Source organism: Pipra filicauda, unplaced genomic scaffold (genome assembly GCF_003945595.2).
Source record: "Pipra filicauda isolate LSUMZ 115617 unplaced genomic scaffold, ASM394559v2 scaffold45_size4122338_pilon, whole genome shotgun sequence".
NCBI lineage: Eukaryota > Metazoa > Chordata > Aves > Passeriformes > Pipridae > Pipra > Pipra filicauda.
In genome coordinates this window covers 821,345-839,667 of record NW_024104598.1, presented here as the reverse complement: position 1 = coordinate 839,667, position 18,323 = coordinate 821,345, and the positions used below count along the sequence as shown (strand labels likewise).

Below are 18,323 nucleotides of genomic sequence, written 5' to 3'. Positions count from 1 at the left end.
ACCCAGCTACCAGTGGTATCAACCAGCAGCCTTCAGGCAGACAGGCTGAGTTTGAAGGGTAGAATGGGGGCAGAAGACTGTGTGTAGGAAAGGACAGCAGAGGGATGACTCAGGAACAGATAGCAGGAGCTACCAATTAGAAGGAAAAACAAAAAATAGCAGTGTGAATTCCACAGTCATGTGCCAGACACCCCTTCCATCACCGGGCGCTGCCGCTACAACACCTTCCCCAGACTTCACTCTCTGTGACCAGGGCCAGTGTCACACTGCTCTTTCAAGGAACTTCTTCCCAGAACATCCCTAAAAACCAACATCAAGGAGTTGGGAAGGCTCTCAGCTCAGGCACAACTGTGTGGATGGCTCAACCACAGGCAAATTTTTGTGTGATGGAGCAAACCGGCCACTGCCAAGCTCTCCAATTCTGCAGAAAACACCTCACTCAATTCCCAAGTATTTTAATAACAAAGTATCTAAGGTGTGTTTGTAGGTACATTCCAAAGGAATTTAAAAGTTGATGACGCAACAAATAAGTGAAATTAAAATCATGGGAAATGAAAATCCTTCTTTCTTGCTGTGCTCATACGATTATAAATAAGCCTTCACTAAGATTACAGCACTAATGCAAGAAAAACACTCAAAGAGCTGCACATGACTGCAGAAGGGAGACATGTTCACCTCAGGGCTTTACTTTGAGATGCTTATACAACATCAAGTAGAGACAGAGAATCTTCTACTCAGATTACATTAAAAAATTACTGGGTATTGCTTAACTTGTTACATGTCAGAGCCAATGTCTGACACCTCTTTGATAGGTTAGAAGGTAATAGGAGTAGAAATTATGATCCAAAAGAGCATGAATCTCATGGCTTTTCCCTTTTTAAAAAGAAAAATTGTCAGGCTCAATGTGGCAGTACCTGCAAATATCTGAAGCTCTGCCTGCAGTGATACAGATACACAGATCAGAATTTACCTGAGAGCCAAAATAAAACCTCGGTCCCCAAGGATGAGAGGTTGCTTTGTGTGAGGAATTTGGGTCAGGGGTGCAGACAGAAGCAGAACAATAGAAGGTTAAAAGGTGGGAAAATGAAACCCTCCAATTCTGTGTGAAAGGCTGGAAGGAGGGAGGAAACAATGGCCAATAATCAGGGAGATGTCTTGCAAGTAGCAGCTTGAAGAGAGAAAGAGAAAACCAAATGCAACGAGAGGAAGCTACAATAGCTGAAGGGGAATTTAAAAACATGACTCAAGTCTATTAGCATCGTGGAAGCAAGCAGCCTATCTGAATAAAACATGGATGGCTCACTTTGATTCTAACAGATATACTGATGTAAAAGCAGCAACTTAGCCAAATAAACCCCTGTATTTTATGTAGATGTGTTCCTGTAGAGCATTCTCCCTGGAATGGGAAGGCCAGCTCTGACAAGGGTTTCTCAAGACTTTATACTCCCAGAGCACTCACAGCCCCTCATTTCTATTACGCATATTTGGGTTGAAAACGGCATCCAATCTTACTCTGAATAATACAAATAAGTAGGGTAAATATTTGTGTCTGTCCTCCATACATTTGTGCACACAGATAACAAAGAGTTTTCTGGCTCTGAAGACAAGGAAAAGGAGAATCTTTTAAAAAGTAAATAGTTATTGAGAAACCTTTCAAAAAAGGCAACGGGGTGATTTGCAGTTGATAAAACATGAAACTACTTGTTGTAATTGATTTCTTTAAATATGAACTGGGCTGATTTCCAGGTCTGTTTTCATCAGTAAGTAGAACTCATCCAGAATGGTTCATCTTTATACAGCAGCAGGCTATCAGCAACCAGCTACTTAGAAGTGTCATTGAAGCAAGAGATTAACAACTTCTGGACAGAAAGATCTGTTTACCTCAGACTGAAAGCAGTCAAGTGTGAACCCCTGAAGCTGCATTCTTTTACCTCCAACAATAGGGTAGAAAATATGAATAAAATAAAATTATAACCCATTACAAATTCTTGTGCTCTTTAAATAAGCTGGTGAAAGGGTGAAGAAATTTTCTCCTCTAATAATACACTAGAAAATCTTGTCCTGATGCAGCACCACTCAGAAGCATTGAGTACATAACAAATTAATGTCATTCTTTGCATTATGTATACACTGAGTTGGAAAAAAATATCGCTTAACATGAGGGGGCTGTGCATATCCCAACCCACACAGTTTATGCTGAAGAAAAAGATAAATTAAAACCCATGTCATTCAGAGAATTTCACGGCTGGTGGCTCCTGCAAACAAAGATGCCTGACTCCTCTTCTGATGTCAGACACTGATGGGCCTCAGATGCAGTATTTGAATTTGTGGGTTGCGGTGTGAGTTTGTGGGTTGCAGTCTGATGTTGCAGAGGAGAACAAAGGTAAGTAAAGCCACACAAGATGCTTAGCTAAATAAATGCACCAGTATTGGACTGCATGGTGTTTCTGTGTTCTGGTATTGTACAGAAAACAATCTAATTTTGCCTCTGTGTAACTTTCTTCCTCCCAGAAGCTCTCCATGAATTCCTTAAATCATTATGTTGTTCCAGGTCTTATTCAGTGATCTGATTTCACTGCTTTAATCTAAGTGTGAACCTCTTTAGTAAATAGTGGGACAAAGCATCTGTGCTTCCAAAAGTGTCGGTGGATCATGTCAGTTTTATTTAGAATAACACCATTTTCATAACTGAAAAGTGTATAATGCTCTCAAATGGGGGAAGAAAAAAAAGATTGGACTCTTGTAGAAGTTTCCAAATATGTAAGTGGTCAAAGTGGTCAAATGTTGTGACAGAGGCACAAGTGTTAGTCCAGTACAATTTACATGGACAAGTGTATTCAGAGGGTGGGGAGTATTGGGCAAACTTATTTGTTGAAATTCATGCATGAGTGTGAGTTAGCCAAGGCAGGAATGATAAGAAAACAGCAAAGAAACAGAATTCATAACATCTTCCTTTAGCTCCAGCTCTTCCCTCATCTTCCACTCTCAAATCTTGGTGTCCTTCACTGCCATTTTTCAATTTCATTTTCCCTTCTTCTCATGGTTATAGCTGCCTTTCATTGCTTTCACCACCAGCTCTCAAAGGATGATCTTCCCACCTCCCAGAGCCAAGAGGAGATAAATGGTATATAAGAGAGAATTTCTAGAAGATCCCCTGCCATGGCAAAGCTACATAAAATTAGCAACCAAGACAAATGGATAGGGAGAGAGGAGGATTTGGACAAAAGAAAACAGTTTTTAGAAGAGAAAGATTTCTAGGAGGTTGCAACCTATAAACACTTAAAAATAGTGGAAAAAAAATCATCCAATCTTCATATGCCAAAGTTTAATTGTGAAGAGAGGAGGGAACAATCAAGCTGCTAATATGACATTGCTATAATTTTTTAACACCTTATTGCACTTTGAGGATAATATTTTCATTGAGTAAAGAATACAATATTTTACTGAGGAGACATAGCTGGGCTGGAAAGGAACTAGAGAACTGTGAAAGCTTTTCACTCTGCTGGCTGCCTTCCCAGAGACGCACACTACTTTATGATGTACTTAATGACAAAAAAACTTGCATTACCACTTTCATTCTTACATTAGAGCAGAGCAGCAAAAGGAGCCCACTTTTATCCTGGCAGAGGTACTACCAACAAAAAAATAAACTAAGCACCAAGAGAATAAAATTTTTGACTCTGCAGCCTCCCTGAAGCCCGTGAGTCTTCAGTGAGAAGAGAATTTAAGGAGAGGATACTTCTGGGGGTTGTGAGTGTAGAAGAAGCCAGTAAGACATCCATATCCCATAGACTTGCACAACGCTTGAGAAAGCAAAAAACTATGATTGTAAACAGTGAACCCCACCATTATAGCACCCATTCTATCCTATGCACACTATTTTCCCCTCTTTTCTAGTATAAGTGATCTTCAAGAATTCCTCCTTTGCTCTTATTCTCATCACCTGAACTCCAAAGTGGAGCTGAGCACTGAGTTAAGTCATACTGACACTTTTGAGACCACATTTGGGTTACCTGAGCAGAGTGTCTCTCCCTGCAAATCTCCAATTGTCTTTTATGCTAAAGATTGTAGATATGCAATGCAACCATTGATCCCCCAAAATATCTTCTCTTCTAAATAGAGGATAGCAAGCTCTAAAGTCATGTTATCAAGCAGGATCTTCAAAAGATAAAACCCAATAATTTAAGCTGATAATTGTCTCGCTATCCTTAGTTCCATTTAGACACTTGCTGTTAAATAGAAACTAAAACACTGCTGACTTATTCATTAAAGTAACAGCATTTTAAATTATATTAGTAGCCCAGATTTCTTCATCTCAAAAATAATTGTTAATGAATCATGCTGGTATAACTAAGAAAAGATAAAAAAAGCAAGTATCTGATGTAACAGGGGGTTATCTCTGTACAAATATGTAGGTGTTTGCAGCATTTGTAATGTTCTCAGTGGTTAATCCCATTGAGAAAGAAAGGCTTGTTCACTGAAGAGTCTTTGAGGTGGATTAATGATTAAAGTGATATCACAATACTATACCTACTCCTGGTTCACAACATTATCACTTGGGTTTTAAAATCTTTGAAAATGTTGAGGAAAGACCTTTTTTCCCCCCCCTGTTTCTTGATGCTGCCTGCAGATCGAGTTTTGCACTGACAGTTGAGTTCAGATTTTATGGAACAAGAATACAAAAAAGGACTCTCTGTTTATATAGGTTAGTAAGTCAGAGCAGGTAAATAACTGAAAGAATAAACAAGGTGCAAGTTTTAAATCGATCATCAAAAAGCAATTTTACGTACATTCTATTTCAGAAGCATTCCCATTTGTTCTTATGTTTCTGGCAGCAGTGGTAGATGTGATATTCATTAATTCAGTGGAAAATGCATGGCTGACATCCAAGACATTACTATGAAAATAGAACTGTTCTGGATATTATTTGGCAGTCACACCCCCGGACATCATGACTACTACAATTAAATTTGACTTCCGTGTTCAAGTTTCAAAATAACTCTGTTTTCTTCCAGGCAAGAAGTGATGCAAATAAAGCCTAAAAAAGAATGGGATCAGAGAAAGGAGAACAACTGTATCAACAAGCAAACTGCATATGTATTCCTCACTGGAGGAAGCATCATCTGGCATTGGCCACCTAGGATCCAGTCTGTGTTCATCTACTGAAGCACATCCAAAATAAGATGGTGATTGTACTCATAAATTCAGGGGCACAGGTCAGGGCCATGAGAAATTTAAGAGATAAACATGATATCTTTATAAACAAAAAAGTAAATAAACATGGAAAATATACTACGTACCAAAGAAAAAAAGGACATAAGAGAGATAAAACAAGGTAACATAAAATATGTATTTCAGATCTTACATTAGGAAGCTTCAGTTGAGAAGCAAATTCAAACCACTTGCAGCATATTTTTGTCTACTAATATTTGTGGTAGAGACCTAAATCAAGGGAAATATCCAGCCCTCAGCTCTACCAGTGAACACCAGACAAAATTTCACTGGAATCTTGTGGTGCAGCAATCCCGTAAGAGTCCCCAGCAACTCTGGCTTCTCAGGAACCACTGCTTGAGATAACAGAGAGGTGACCACAGTCCCCAGGACACCTCTGTTGCAACAGGGATCAGAAACACAGTCACAGATTATTCTCACTGCCATGTTCCCAGTGGAAATCAGGACAGCCTAGGACCATTCCCTCAGCTGGAAAATGACTGGTGGAGGGCAGTGAAACAGAACAAGAATATATGGAAATTTATAAAGCTGAGGAAAAGTTCTATAGAATCACCTTGAATAATTTTTCCTGGTCAAGAATTTGGCAAGAAATTTACAAGTAATTCACCCTAAGTCCCCCTGGCTAGCACTATGCTTCACTTTATACTAGTATGGAAGCTGCAAGGAACATCAAAGGAGTTATTAGCAGAAAAAGAGGAGAAATAAATGGGACTTACAGGATACACTTGAGGTCAAGAAATAAGGTATAAATGGAGGTGGAAGGACTGGAAGACAGGAAGAAAATACAGTGAAATTCCAGTGATTCCCAGTGAATTTGGGAGATATAATCTGAAAGAGATTTTCAATGGAGAAAATGAAAATGGATTACTGCTTTAAGATGCCTAGGAATCACAGTACTCAATGACTCAGGAAAGTGTATGTCACGTAGTACATAAACGAGAAGGCAGCGTACGCTGGGATGCTGCACATGGCACGAAGGAGTAAAGTGCAATTCCTACAGCCTCTGCTCAGAGCTTACTCAGTCTCTGAACACCAGCCACCACTTTAAGATAAGGATTTAGCAAACCATACAGCCACCAAAAGTAATACAGTAAATGACGAAGACGCAGGAGTGACTCATTAGCGATTTAAATTTATGTTGGAAACTCAACAAAAAGCAAAGGTTCTGAGTAAGCTCCTACATCACTGAGAGAGTCACAGAGCTCTGACACTGGAGCACTTGCACCTCTTAATCTACAGGTTTTCAAGTAATGAATGAAGGGAAAGACACAAGTGTTTAAATCCTACTTGCAGTGAAGGTGGTGTATCTTTTGCTGTGGATTCTAATGGGAGCAGTTTTCTGTCAAGAAATAAAAGGAACATTTGAATGATGCAAGACAGAGAAGAAGAGTCCTATGTAGGACACTATAAAAGCATTGAAGGTATTCAAAAGTAGTTCTCTTCCCCCATCACTCCTTTGAACAACCACAGTTCATGGATTTGTCTAAGCACGTAACTGGGAAGCGCACACAGGTAAGGTGGAAGTCAAGTAGCTTCTCCATAGCCCATCATGATCACAAGTCCCATTTCTATCCAAAAGCTGTGCAGAGAGTGCAGTTTATTCCTACCTCCACTGCTGCCCTGTATTCTAGTGCAACCTAGACTAAGAAAACCCTTTTGCTGCTTTGATCCAACAAGAGAGTGGAATCATTTGTGGAGGAAAAGTGAAAAATTTCACAACTGTAGATTCTCCAGAGTATAGATCCAAGAGAAGAACAACCAATAAGCCTTCCATTTAATTCTTCAAACATCACCAGTACTTCAATAGACAAGGTTCCAAATATTAACTAGGAAACTCATTTTTAGCTGGTGCTCCACTGGTCCCTTATCTAAAAGAATGGGCAGAATTTTCTCTGACTTAGTGCTTTTTTCAGCTTACATAATCAAGAAGCTTATTAGCCTTCTTTAGAAGAGACTACATGAGACTTTCTGATCATTGTGCCAGGAATGAATAGCCTTTTCTGAAAACAGACATTGTTACTGGTAAATAGCATCATAAACAAAATACAGATTCTCTCTCCTTATCATCACCTTACTCTGTCTCAGTGTGGATTTTATTTTAGACTCTCACTAATTAAGGCTCACTGACCGATTTTAACCTTCCTCTGTGCTCCTTAAAGGGCGGAACTGTCAGGGATTTTGTTGCTATGCACTATTATGCCTGGGAAAACCTTTGTAAATCCAATTGATCTTTCTTATCTCCTCTGTCACTCTCCCTTACAGGAAAAAAGATGGGGGGGAAGCAGCTGTCTCCTAAATACTGTTCTGTGGCTGAGGAGCATTTTCTTGGCTTTTACAACATTGCATCTATCAATATTCTGCATTTTCAATACCTACCCAGTGCAGGTGATGCCTAGAGAACAAACCTCCCAACACACACCTGTTAATGCCAGGTAAGAAATATGTCTTGACCAAAAGGGAGTACTGTAAAGGAAAGACATGCAAACACATACAGACAAAAAAGAAGAGGAGAGAAGAAACCCCAACGTCCAGGGACTGTGTTAGCAGCGATGAATAGACCCCATAAACACATAAAGGGAGCATAAGTACACAAAGTTCAGGAGATTGGTTGGTAGAAAACAACATTGTCACCACAGAAAAGCCTGTAATGCAGGAACTGAGTAAAGACACTGTAAAAAATGGATGAAGTAGTTCAACATGAATCTGAGGATTACTATGAGACAAAATTTAGGAAACAGTTGTGAAAAAATATGGAAAAGGAGATAGGAAACTGAAACAAAGCAGAAATTTATTACTGATGGCAATAACTGGAAATTTTTGAGCAAATGGAGGCACAAACACACTAAGGACAGAAATCATGATCACACTCAACAGTAAATGGTCTCTCTCACAGGACTGTTGACTTTAGTAACTTTTCAAAATACAGCACATTCAGAAAAAGCCTGTCACAAGTAAGACTTAGTTAGCTTGATACTACAGGCTAGAAGCTCAGGGAATCTGGGAGGATCCCAGAAGGCTAATCATGCTGCAACATCACATCCTTAGCTATTCATGCTAAAAGCAGGATAATCTAGAGCAGCAATTTTTGCATGCAGTTATGCAAGGCACACACAGCTAGTGGAACTTCCAAGCATGACCACAGCAGAAATTTCTTTGGATAACAAAGACCTCTAATTTGTTAAGAGAATAAAGTTATGAAAGGAATGAAAACATTCGGTTTTTTCTCATTCAAGAACAGACTAATTTTTCTCAAGCACTAGAAAGGCACTTACTCACTAATCTACAGGCATTAGAAATTAGTGTCCATAATAAGCTAGGGAGGACATTAAGATCTTTTTTTAAAAAGAGTACAAGTGCTAAGTAATTCATGTGAGCAACAAAAGCACTTCAGTGCAGCAAGCACAGAGCAAAATCCAGCACGCGCTGCTGGGCTTGGGCATTTCTGCAGCGTATTCCCAGATCAAGGAGCAAAAGAGAACATGGCTCATGCATGATTTCTGAGTCAGGAGGGTCTGGCAAGGCAAGAATTACAGAGCTAACAAGACATTCCATGCAGATTCACCTGAGAAGCCTCTACACAACTTCTGGATATGCCAGGTTGTCATTCTTCTGGATAAGCAAAAGTGTCCACAAAAGCACTGCTGCCAAGGGATGGTGGATTTACCACTAAATGTGTTTTCTACGTCCATTTAATTGAATTCTGAAAGATACACTTCAATGGGGCCCAGGCATACACAACCAGGAAAAAAAAACATTCCAAAATGTACCTTTCTATAGCATTAGGCACCAAATACCTGCATAGGTCTAATATTTCCAAGCCCCTGGTGCTTAATTGTAGTTAAATTAATTGGTTTTACCAGTCTCCATGTAGGCAGACCTGGTGTGACACCGTAGCCTCTCCATTGGAGAAGATGGGGCTCTTAAAAATTGCCGTGTCATAGGAAGTATCACGGGAAAAAAGCTAAAGCCATAGCTCTTACACTTGCAGGATGGGGTAAGATAGTTAATTAGAAGCTTTTGGTGGATCATAACACATTCCACAGAGCCAAACAACCGCCAGCCTGCCCAGCTGCCTTGGACTCAGTAATTCTCTTTGGTAAGCTGAAAGATGATGCTTTTAGATCTCACACAGCAGCATTTAAAAAAACATCATATTTCAAGCTTTCCACCATTTAAAAATACCTTTTAAGCAGGTTATTGTTAAATTTAGATAATAACTTTTCTTTATTGCTTAGATTTTTAATTATATTGCTACATGCACACACAAAAAAAATCATTATTTGTATGAGGTGACACATCAAGAAATCATTGAGCACTCACAAGGACTGTGATTTTCTTCACAGGTATTTAAAAGCAGTCTGACTAAACAAATGTTTCATTTGCAGAGGAGGACTGAAAAGGAAAAACAATTACATTGTACCCTACAGAAAAATATCTGTTTCTTTATTGTTCTTGAAAGTTTCTAGATCTCCACTAAGAAAAATCTTCCACAAATATAACCTAGAAAAATCAACATTTTTGCCCACTGTGGTTTGAATATTCTAATTCCAGCCAGTTGCACATCTCTGTGAAAGCCATTATTAGATAATTTTCTGTCCCATAGCAACCACTTTGTTTTCTCAGGGAAATATTTTTACCTCCTTAGCCAATACCTTTCTCTGCGTGGTTTCCTAAATGAAGCTGTTTGTAATCCAAAGCTAAGAGCACAATTTACACTGGGCTTCTCAGGGATTTATACCTATATATGTGGAAAATAAAAAGCCAGCCATAGGCTTTTCTAACTATATATACGTGTGCATGTACACAGCAAGAGTGAGTGTTCCACATTTTGTATTAAAACCCCTGGATTTGTTAATAAAATATTTAAAGTTACACATTCAAGTTAATAAATTAATTTGCATTATTAAACAATTATACTTAATAAATGGAAGAGAGCAATGGAAAGAAGAGAAAGGTATTTTTTAATGATCTGAAAGTGCAATAATAATTTATGTCTGAATTTAGTAAGTGATAAGAAAGCAAATAAGACATCAGAGACTTCAAGCCACTTGAGAGGATCTTCCTGTACCTATCAGAGCTGACAATTCCATGGTAATCCAAAAGCTTCAGGGCTCCTGGCCAAAGCCACCAGTTCTCAAACAAGAGCTCTCGATTCTCTCTGTGGAGTGGCTTTTTCTTAAAACGGGGTTTTAATTATTAAATCATGCTAAAGTGACTATACTTATTTTAAATAATTCACTGCTGCTATTTCACTGTGCAAGTCACTGCTGAAATTCCCTACAGGCATTACATAGAAAAGAGAAGCACAGAATGTAGTAGTAAGACACCAAAAAAATGGCAAAAAAAGCCATAGAAGTAGATCTTGTACTACACTGGGATCATCTGAGATGATGATCATCATCACCTGAAGGTTGTCTCCATTCAAGCATAAAAGGACAATAATGCAAAAAGAATGTTGTTTTTTTTTTTTAATTTGATAATCCTATCATGTCTTTTCATGACATCAAAATGTTACTGATTTAAAGTCTGAACAACAAGGGGCACTGGAATGTGCAAAAGTCTCCCAGGGGAAACTTGAACTGCTTGAGAGATGGAAGGCTAAACAGGATGCAACACCCACACAAACACTGCAGGAAGATAGTAAGTAAGGAAAATAATAATCAAGTGACTGTTGTACTACACCAGATCTTTAGGAAATCTTATTTCTCCACCTGAATTTTGTAAAATAAAACTTTGTGGAGGTTACAAAGGTGAAGGTTTGAATTTTCCTAACTGTTCCTTAAGATTGCTGGTTTCAACAAAGATGAGATGCTTCCATCTCTATTTACCCAAGCTTTTCAAACCAATAGAAAAAGAAGACCAGTAGGAATCCATTTATTCTCATTGTAGAATTTCAACCTTTTTGTCATTCAGTTTTAATGCAAGGGAAAGACATGATCTGAGCAGCATTTCACTGGTGATGCAATGTGATGGGTGCATTGCATAATGTCACGGGATATCAAAAGATGTGTCCTGGTGTAACCTCCCTGGTGCACAGTGAGAACTCCTGAAAATCCAGAAGGCAGATAACAGCTTTGAAGCCATTACTGGAAAGTTGTCACTTGTTTCCAATAACTGAACAGGACTTGTGACTACCCAGCCTTAATGGTCCAAGCTGCTTCATTATGAAACTATGCCTTCATTATCTTCTGCAAGGCTTATCCTTCTTCTTTCATTTATTATGATTTCTGCCATATGGGTATGGAAAAATGGTACAAAATCGACTTATAGCAAGTTTTGTGCTCCTTGGTTTGGGGGCTGACTCAAAGCTGCACTAATTAAACCACAGTTCCCCAACAGGGCTTCGCATTTCATCACTCAGGAATTGCTGAGTGATGGGAACAGTTCAGTCATGTTTTTCTCATCCTGAAGCAGGAAGGACTGATGTAAGACCTTGCTGGGCATGGGGAATTGGTAAACTGTCATTAAGGTCAAGCCAAGATCAGCTCAAAGCTGACAGGGATATAAACTAGTGGAAGAAAGAGTAGTAGTTTTGCATAATGGTTTTCTAACCGATTTGGGCACTTCCGTTTTCAGTACTTTGTATGAATTCCTGAAATACTTGGTATAAATTCTTAAAATACCTGGTATAAATTCCTAAAGTACCTGGTATAAATTCCTCTTCACTTGCACCTTCATAATTTCAAGAATCAGACCTCAGTGCCTCTTTTATGGATATAAGGTGACGCCCCACACTCTGTGTTTATGGACATTTTATTAGTTTAAGATGGAGCAGAATTAGGAACCCATGAGATTTGAACTGCTTGTTAAGAAATTGTCATGGCAGATTCTGACAAGAACATAAAAAATATCATAGAACTAAGCAGAACTAAGCAGTTCTCAAGACAATTTCCAATTTCTAATAAAAACAGAGCAGGGTACATCTATACATTTCATTACAAAGGCTGTAACCATGGTAGAAAACGCAGCACAATTTGATTCTGACAACCTGTAATCCTCCTTATGCCACAGTGTGAAGAAAAATTTCAAAAAATCTCCAAACCACTGCATTATAACTTCCAACCAAGAAAAACAAACTTAATCAAACTGTATTGAAAACTTCCTACTTTTTAACTAGGGCTCAGGGGAAAGGCTTCAAACATTCCTGTTACAGCACAGCATCATTTTGGGTGAAATAACATTAAATGCACTTGTAAAGATATTGGAGAAGACTGGAGAAGGGAGTTCTAAAGGGAATTATAAACAACCAATAGCAGGAGATTGGAGGCATGGAGAACAGCTTCCTACCTTGGACAAAGAACAGAGGAGTGACTGCACAGGATTTCAGAGGGTCAACAAATACTTTCAATAAAATGTTAACTTGACTGAACTCTTGTCCAAACCTTTCTCATAGATATTGAACTCTTCTCCAAAATGGAAAAAAAAGTGTTATTGGAAATATCTAAAGAAGTGGGCCAACACTGCACAGGCAAACTTAAAATCTGTCAACCCCATCAATATTGCAGTTACCAGGTGCTGCCAGTCTTCATAAATGCCAATCTAAGAAAATCTCCATCCTGACAATTTCCTAAAGTAATGTGTAACTGTACACTGAATAATTATTTTTTTCTTTGAGACATAAGAGTGACAAGTGATAATAATTAATTTTTTTCCTAACTGCATGTCTCTCCCAAGTTTAAGTGACTTATCTTCTGACTTTCTTCACAATATAGAGACAAATTATACCATAATACACAACAGCTATCCCCATATTATTTATTCCTGCTAAGTGTACTGTACAAGCATTAAGGAAAACAAGGAATCTGAATTATGTCTTACTTCATGATGGAAAAAATAATGGCTAATCCATCCCTGCAGATCTTAAAACAAGTTTATTTGGGTTTTACAAAACTGTGAACGTGGCTTTTGTTGCTTCAACATGTATTTAAGTTCTGAAAACACCTCCTTTAATTGAGCATCGAACACTTAGTCACACTCATTTCTGAAATTCAGATCCACAAAGAGATAAAGGGCAGTTAAAGTGCCAGAAGACTCAAAGCAAATATACCCAAAACAACACAAAGTATGTTTAACGTTTCCTTTATACTTCTGATAATACTCAGGACACTGAAAGATCTCAGATCTGTTGTTCTTTTCTAAAGTATTTGAAGCAGTTTTTTTCCAGTTTTGAGAACTTAATTACTCTAAAATGGCTTTTCCCACTCACTGCACCATGAAAACTGGATGCACACTCCCAGATGTCTGGACACACAGCCATGGATAAGTGCGCTTGCTGTAGGCACAATACAGGACTCTTTATGTAAGGTTTCCTTCTCTAAACTGTTCTTGATAAACATTTATAGGAATAAATATGGTAAATTTTAGCTCCCTGGAATTCTTCATGGCTTGTGCAAACCTCAGGACAGCATCGAGGCCATTGGATCAATTAACTTCTGAAGTTGGGATTTTCAAAAGGATATCTATGTCCAAATTCTGTTGGTTTTGAATGAAAATCAGGCAGCTATTTTATTAATAATTTAAAAAATTCCAATTTATATTGTTCAACAACATTTGGAGTCTTCCTATTAACAACAGAATTGTAAACCACATTAAAACACCAGCATACTAACACAAAGTAACATATCTGGACATATTAAGCAACAACCACTCTCTTTTTAAATTACTAGTTTGCTCAATACCATAAAACATTCATTTTTTTATGCACAAGCTAAGCTTTCTAACCAAAGCTGCCCTTTTCCTGCTGCATGCACATTTACTGGCTTTCCCAGGAAACAGATAGGTAGGACCACATGGAGAAGGCTACCTGTACACAGAAGCTTTGCTGAAATATCATCTGCAAGAAAACTATGAGATGAGGTGCAGAGCTGCATTATTTTACCTTGACAATATAAACATTCAGTACTCCCTGTAGTAACACCACTTTTAAAATAACAGTGTTAGTCTCAAACATCTCAAGGAGTTACAACCCCTTTGATACATGGAGTGGGATTGCACAGCATTTAATCACTACCTTAGATGTAAAATTTTGTATATATTGGCATAGTATAAAATATATTAAGGTTATTTTATTAGTCACAATGAATACGCTAAACCCACTTTATTCAACTCATCTTTTCAATGTTCTGAGGCCCAAATGTGGAGTTCAGAGCCCTTCTGAGCCCAAAATTTTTAATAGAATCACGGAACGGCTTGGCTTGGAAGGAATCTTAAAGACCATCTAGTTCTAGCCCCCTGCACTATCCCAGGCTGCTCCAAGCCCTGTCCAACCTGGCCTTGAACACCTCCAGGGATGGGGCAGCCACAGTTTCTCCACAGCAAGTGCCAGGGCCTCACCACCCTCACAGTAAAGAATTTCTTCCTAGAGATCCTCTTTCTCTACACCAACTTAAGCTCAAGACAACAGATGATGGGTCTGTGAAGTCTTTCCTTCTGGGAAGGCTGTGCTCCTGAAATACTCTGTGTTTCCTTGATTTTCCTTTTCCACCAAAATCAGACCTTTCTACTGCTGCCCCCAAACAGAAGAAACAACCATGGTTTAATCCTTACCTGACAGCAACGGATTCCAGGGACTTCTACTTGGATATGGGAAGCAGGATCCTTTAAGAAGGGCAAGAAACGAAGGCAACATCAAAAGAAGTTAGGTATCAGAATTCTATTTCAAGGGGAGAGCATTTGAAAGCAGAAATTTATGTAAGCAAAGCTCTTCTGATGGTATGGTTTGAAAATTGGAAAGTGGACAAAATAAACATTCAGAGGAGATGAGGAAGATGAGGAAGTGAACTCCACTTCCTCTGAATTCCTCCTGCTCCACTGCCCCTGTCACTTTGCGCATGGAACAGGGAAATGGGAATGAGGTGTTTGAAGGTGATGAAGAGCATTAGCGATTAAGGCCGGCAGAGGAAGGCGACACAGGACTTGGAAGACTAGAATATCTTAGAGATACACCTGGAACAATGAGAAACACTGATTTAACTGCAGTGCTTTGAATGCCACGTGCAAGTCAAGAACTGACTTCTGCAAGACACCAACAACGCCCCCTCCCTGCCAGCGTCACACTGGAAGCACAGAAGCACCATCACAAAAAGATCACTTATCTTTTTGGAAAATGGCTTGCAAAGCATGTTTTGTAATTATTTCAAACTTTAATCACACCTCAAAATGATTTTCCTTTTTCCTCTCCATTATTCTTTGGCTGTATTTTAAGAATTCCTACTGTACAACCTGAACCCAGCCCTAAGAATGTGCATTTCTGCCAAGTATTTTCTCTGCAATTTTCAGTCTCTGTACTTCAGCTAATATAAGAAGTTCACAAAATACTCGAAGGGCTGGTTTTGAATATTTCTGGCATTCTATTATTGTAGCTATTAATCTGCTTTGTAAACAGTTGCACAACTCCAAATACCTTGTTTACTACACAACCCCTACAATTTCACATGCTTTCAATCTTTTATATTCTGAAATGTCAGACTAAGTTTACCTTAAAAGCTTTATTTTACAATACACTTATCTACAGTTCATGTCTGGATGTCTGTAAATTCAAGGGATACTGCTACAGTTGGGGAGTTTGGAAGAGTTGTGTTTCATAACACTTTTGTTCAGTAGCATGATTCCATATTTTAGGAAGCTCTTTTTAACCACTCTCCCACAGGACTCTCATATTAAACACCACTATCCAAAGTATTTGATATGTTTCCTACATCCCTGGAAGTTTTCACATTTCACCATTCCAATTAAATATTTGCTTTAGAATAGCCCATGACATAAGTGTCAGAGTTTTGATATTTTAGGGATCAAATTATGATCTTGAACAGATGCCCTATATTTATAAACCCAATCACAAGCCAAGAAGGACAATAGTTGTGCTTTAATTTTTTCAAGAAATCTGGAATATCAAAGGGTATTTATTCAATAACCTAAAAAAGAAGAAAATCTCTGCCTAATCCAGGTACTGAAACAAGTACACAGTAAGGTACTCAAAGTTCCCTGAATAAATTAATAAGGGAAAAATTTGAAGAGGTTTTCCTAGTAAGTGGATCATGGTGGGTTCAAGTGTTATTTCAATTATTAAAGCATTTAATGTGTTTACATCTTCCTCCATAAAATATTCCACATATTATACACAAGAATTGCATTTATCTGTGTCCCAAGCTTGCTAGTGCAGAAAAGGATACTCCAAATATCGCTTTGGGAAGTGTTAAGAAGCAAGAAGGAGGTGTAAGAAGGAATCAGTGTTCTGAGTTAACTTTAGTGGCAGAAAAAAAAAAAAATATATATATATATAAAAAACCCTGTTCCTGATAATTTATAGGAAGTTTAAGCAGCAGGTACAACAATGTTGCATTGAAATCTTGTGGGGGGAGTCCCAGGGAAAATAAGCTTGTAATGGGAAATTAGCAACTGATTTTTTCATTCAAATAAGAGGTAGTCAAAAGGAAAAGAAGAGGAAAAGCAAACATTGCCAATATTTTGGCATTTGTAGGAGTTCTCCAAAAAAAGCTTATCTAGGTTTCCTACAGCTTTAACCTGAGGTAAAAAAAATGCACATTAATGCTGCAAAGGAGCTGACACTTCTCATCTGCAGCCCACTCAGTCAAGGAACATCCACTTATATACCCTCATGCATTATTCACCAGGAAAATGGAAATAATCTACCAGTGGTTAAGCAGCTCAGAATCAAATGCAAATCAAGGGAAAGCAGTTAAGAACGAGGATCATTCACAACTCCTAACGCTCCTCCACACGACTGGAGACTCCCAGAGGAGCAGCACAAACCATTACAACTCCAATCAGGCGGCTGGTGCAGCTTAGCCTGGAAATTGGTCTGTTTTGGGGGACGGAAAAAGCTCTGCCCTGTGCTCATCCTTTGAAAAGGAACTTGCTTTATTTTCCTTCAAGTAGTTTCTAACTTCTTGTCAATAAAGGTGGGTCCTTTGGCACACACATAAGGAAGTTTGATCCATTATTATTATTATTTTCACTAAATTCTCATGATCGTTATAGCACTGACTACAGTCATGTTCATTCTTTACCTGAGTAAGAGATTTTGGACATACATACAAAAGTCAGGCATATAAATAAATTTCAGTTATTTAAAAAAATAATTCCAAAAAGGAATGTTCTTCATTTTCAATAGTAAGAATTAATGGGAATTATCTTGCAACATGATTTACGACAATTATTTTATTAAGAAATATACAACAATAAACATTAAGATAAGAAAGAATAAATTAATTCTTAGATGGATCTCAGTTTTGAAGTTATACACCATTATTTAGAGGCTAATGTGAACAGCAGAGGTTTGCATAATTTCTGCAAGTTTATACAAATTACCCTGGACAAATTTTCCATGAAATCTACATGAATCCTTTACTATGAAGTGTTTCCATGTGCCTGAATTTATTATCTTCATTGCATACTCAGGTGGCTGTAAACTCCACACATTAATATTCTTCATCAGAATTTAACAGCTTTAACCCTTCTGGTTTTAAGGACAACCATTATAACATGTTTAGGCTGTGCAGTTTTTTCAGACAAGACATTTTCAAGGGAAAAAAAACCTAGATTTAATCAACTAGTTATTTATTTCAACAATTAGCTGAGCCCAAAAACTGTTGGCTACTCTAGACCTGATTTCATGAAGTTATAAAATGATAGGAAAACACTCTTGTCATAACTATAGTATAAAGTGTAAAATAATCAATAATAATCAAATATGCCTCACTCTAGGTAGCAAAAAAAATCCATTAAGGTCATATATTTTTGCAGAGCTTTCAGAAATATATTTGACTATCAGAAAACCTAAGGAAAAAGAAAAATCCTAAATGTCAGATATTCCAGGTACAATGAGAAAAAGTGTTTCTAAACCCAGAATTTGAGATGAAAAATGATTTCAGTAAGAATTTGGCTGGATATTCACACATGGAAGACCAAGTACAAGCACATCCTAAAAGAATGTTCATCTCCAGTTCTCAGGATCCCAGGTGTCCTTCAGACGTAACGCTTTCACAATATATGGATTTGAAATCTCACACACAAGAGGCATTTCCTTGCCAAAAATAACCCTTAAATTTAAGGTCAACTGGAAGCTTCAA

At 38.0% G+C, this 18,323-nt stretch overlaps 1 protein-coding gene across 3 annotated transcripts in view; it reads right to left on the bottom strand.

Moving 5' to 3' along the window:
• SHANK2 (SH3 and multiple ankyrin repeat domains 2) overlaps positions 1–18,323 on the bottom strand; it is a 304,826-nt gene that overhangs the window by 222,403 nt on the left and 64,100 nt on the right. The window contains exon 10 of one of the 3 annotated variants that reach the window (XM_039386006.1): positions 14,779–14,829. The exons of the other annotated variants lie outside the window; for them this stretch is intronic. Coding sequence (XP_039241940.1) covers positions 14,779–14,829 — 51 coding nt within the window. The remainder of the gene's footprint in view (positions 1–14,778; positions 14,830–18,323) is intronic. 3 annotated transcript variants of the gene reach the window in all.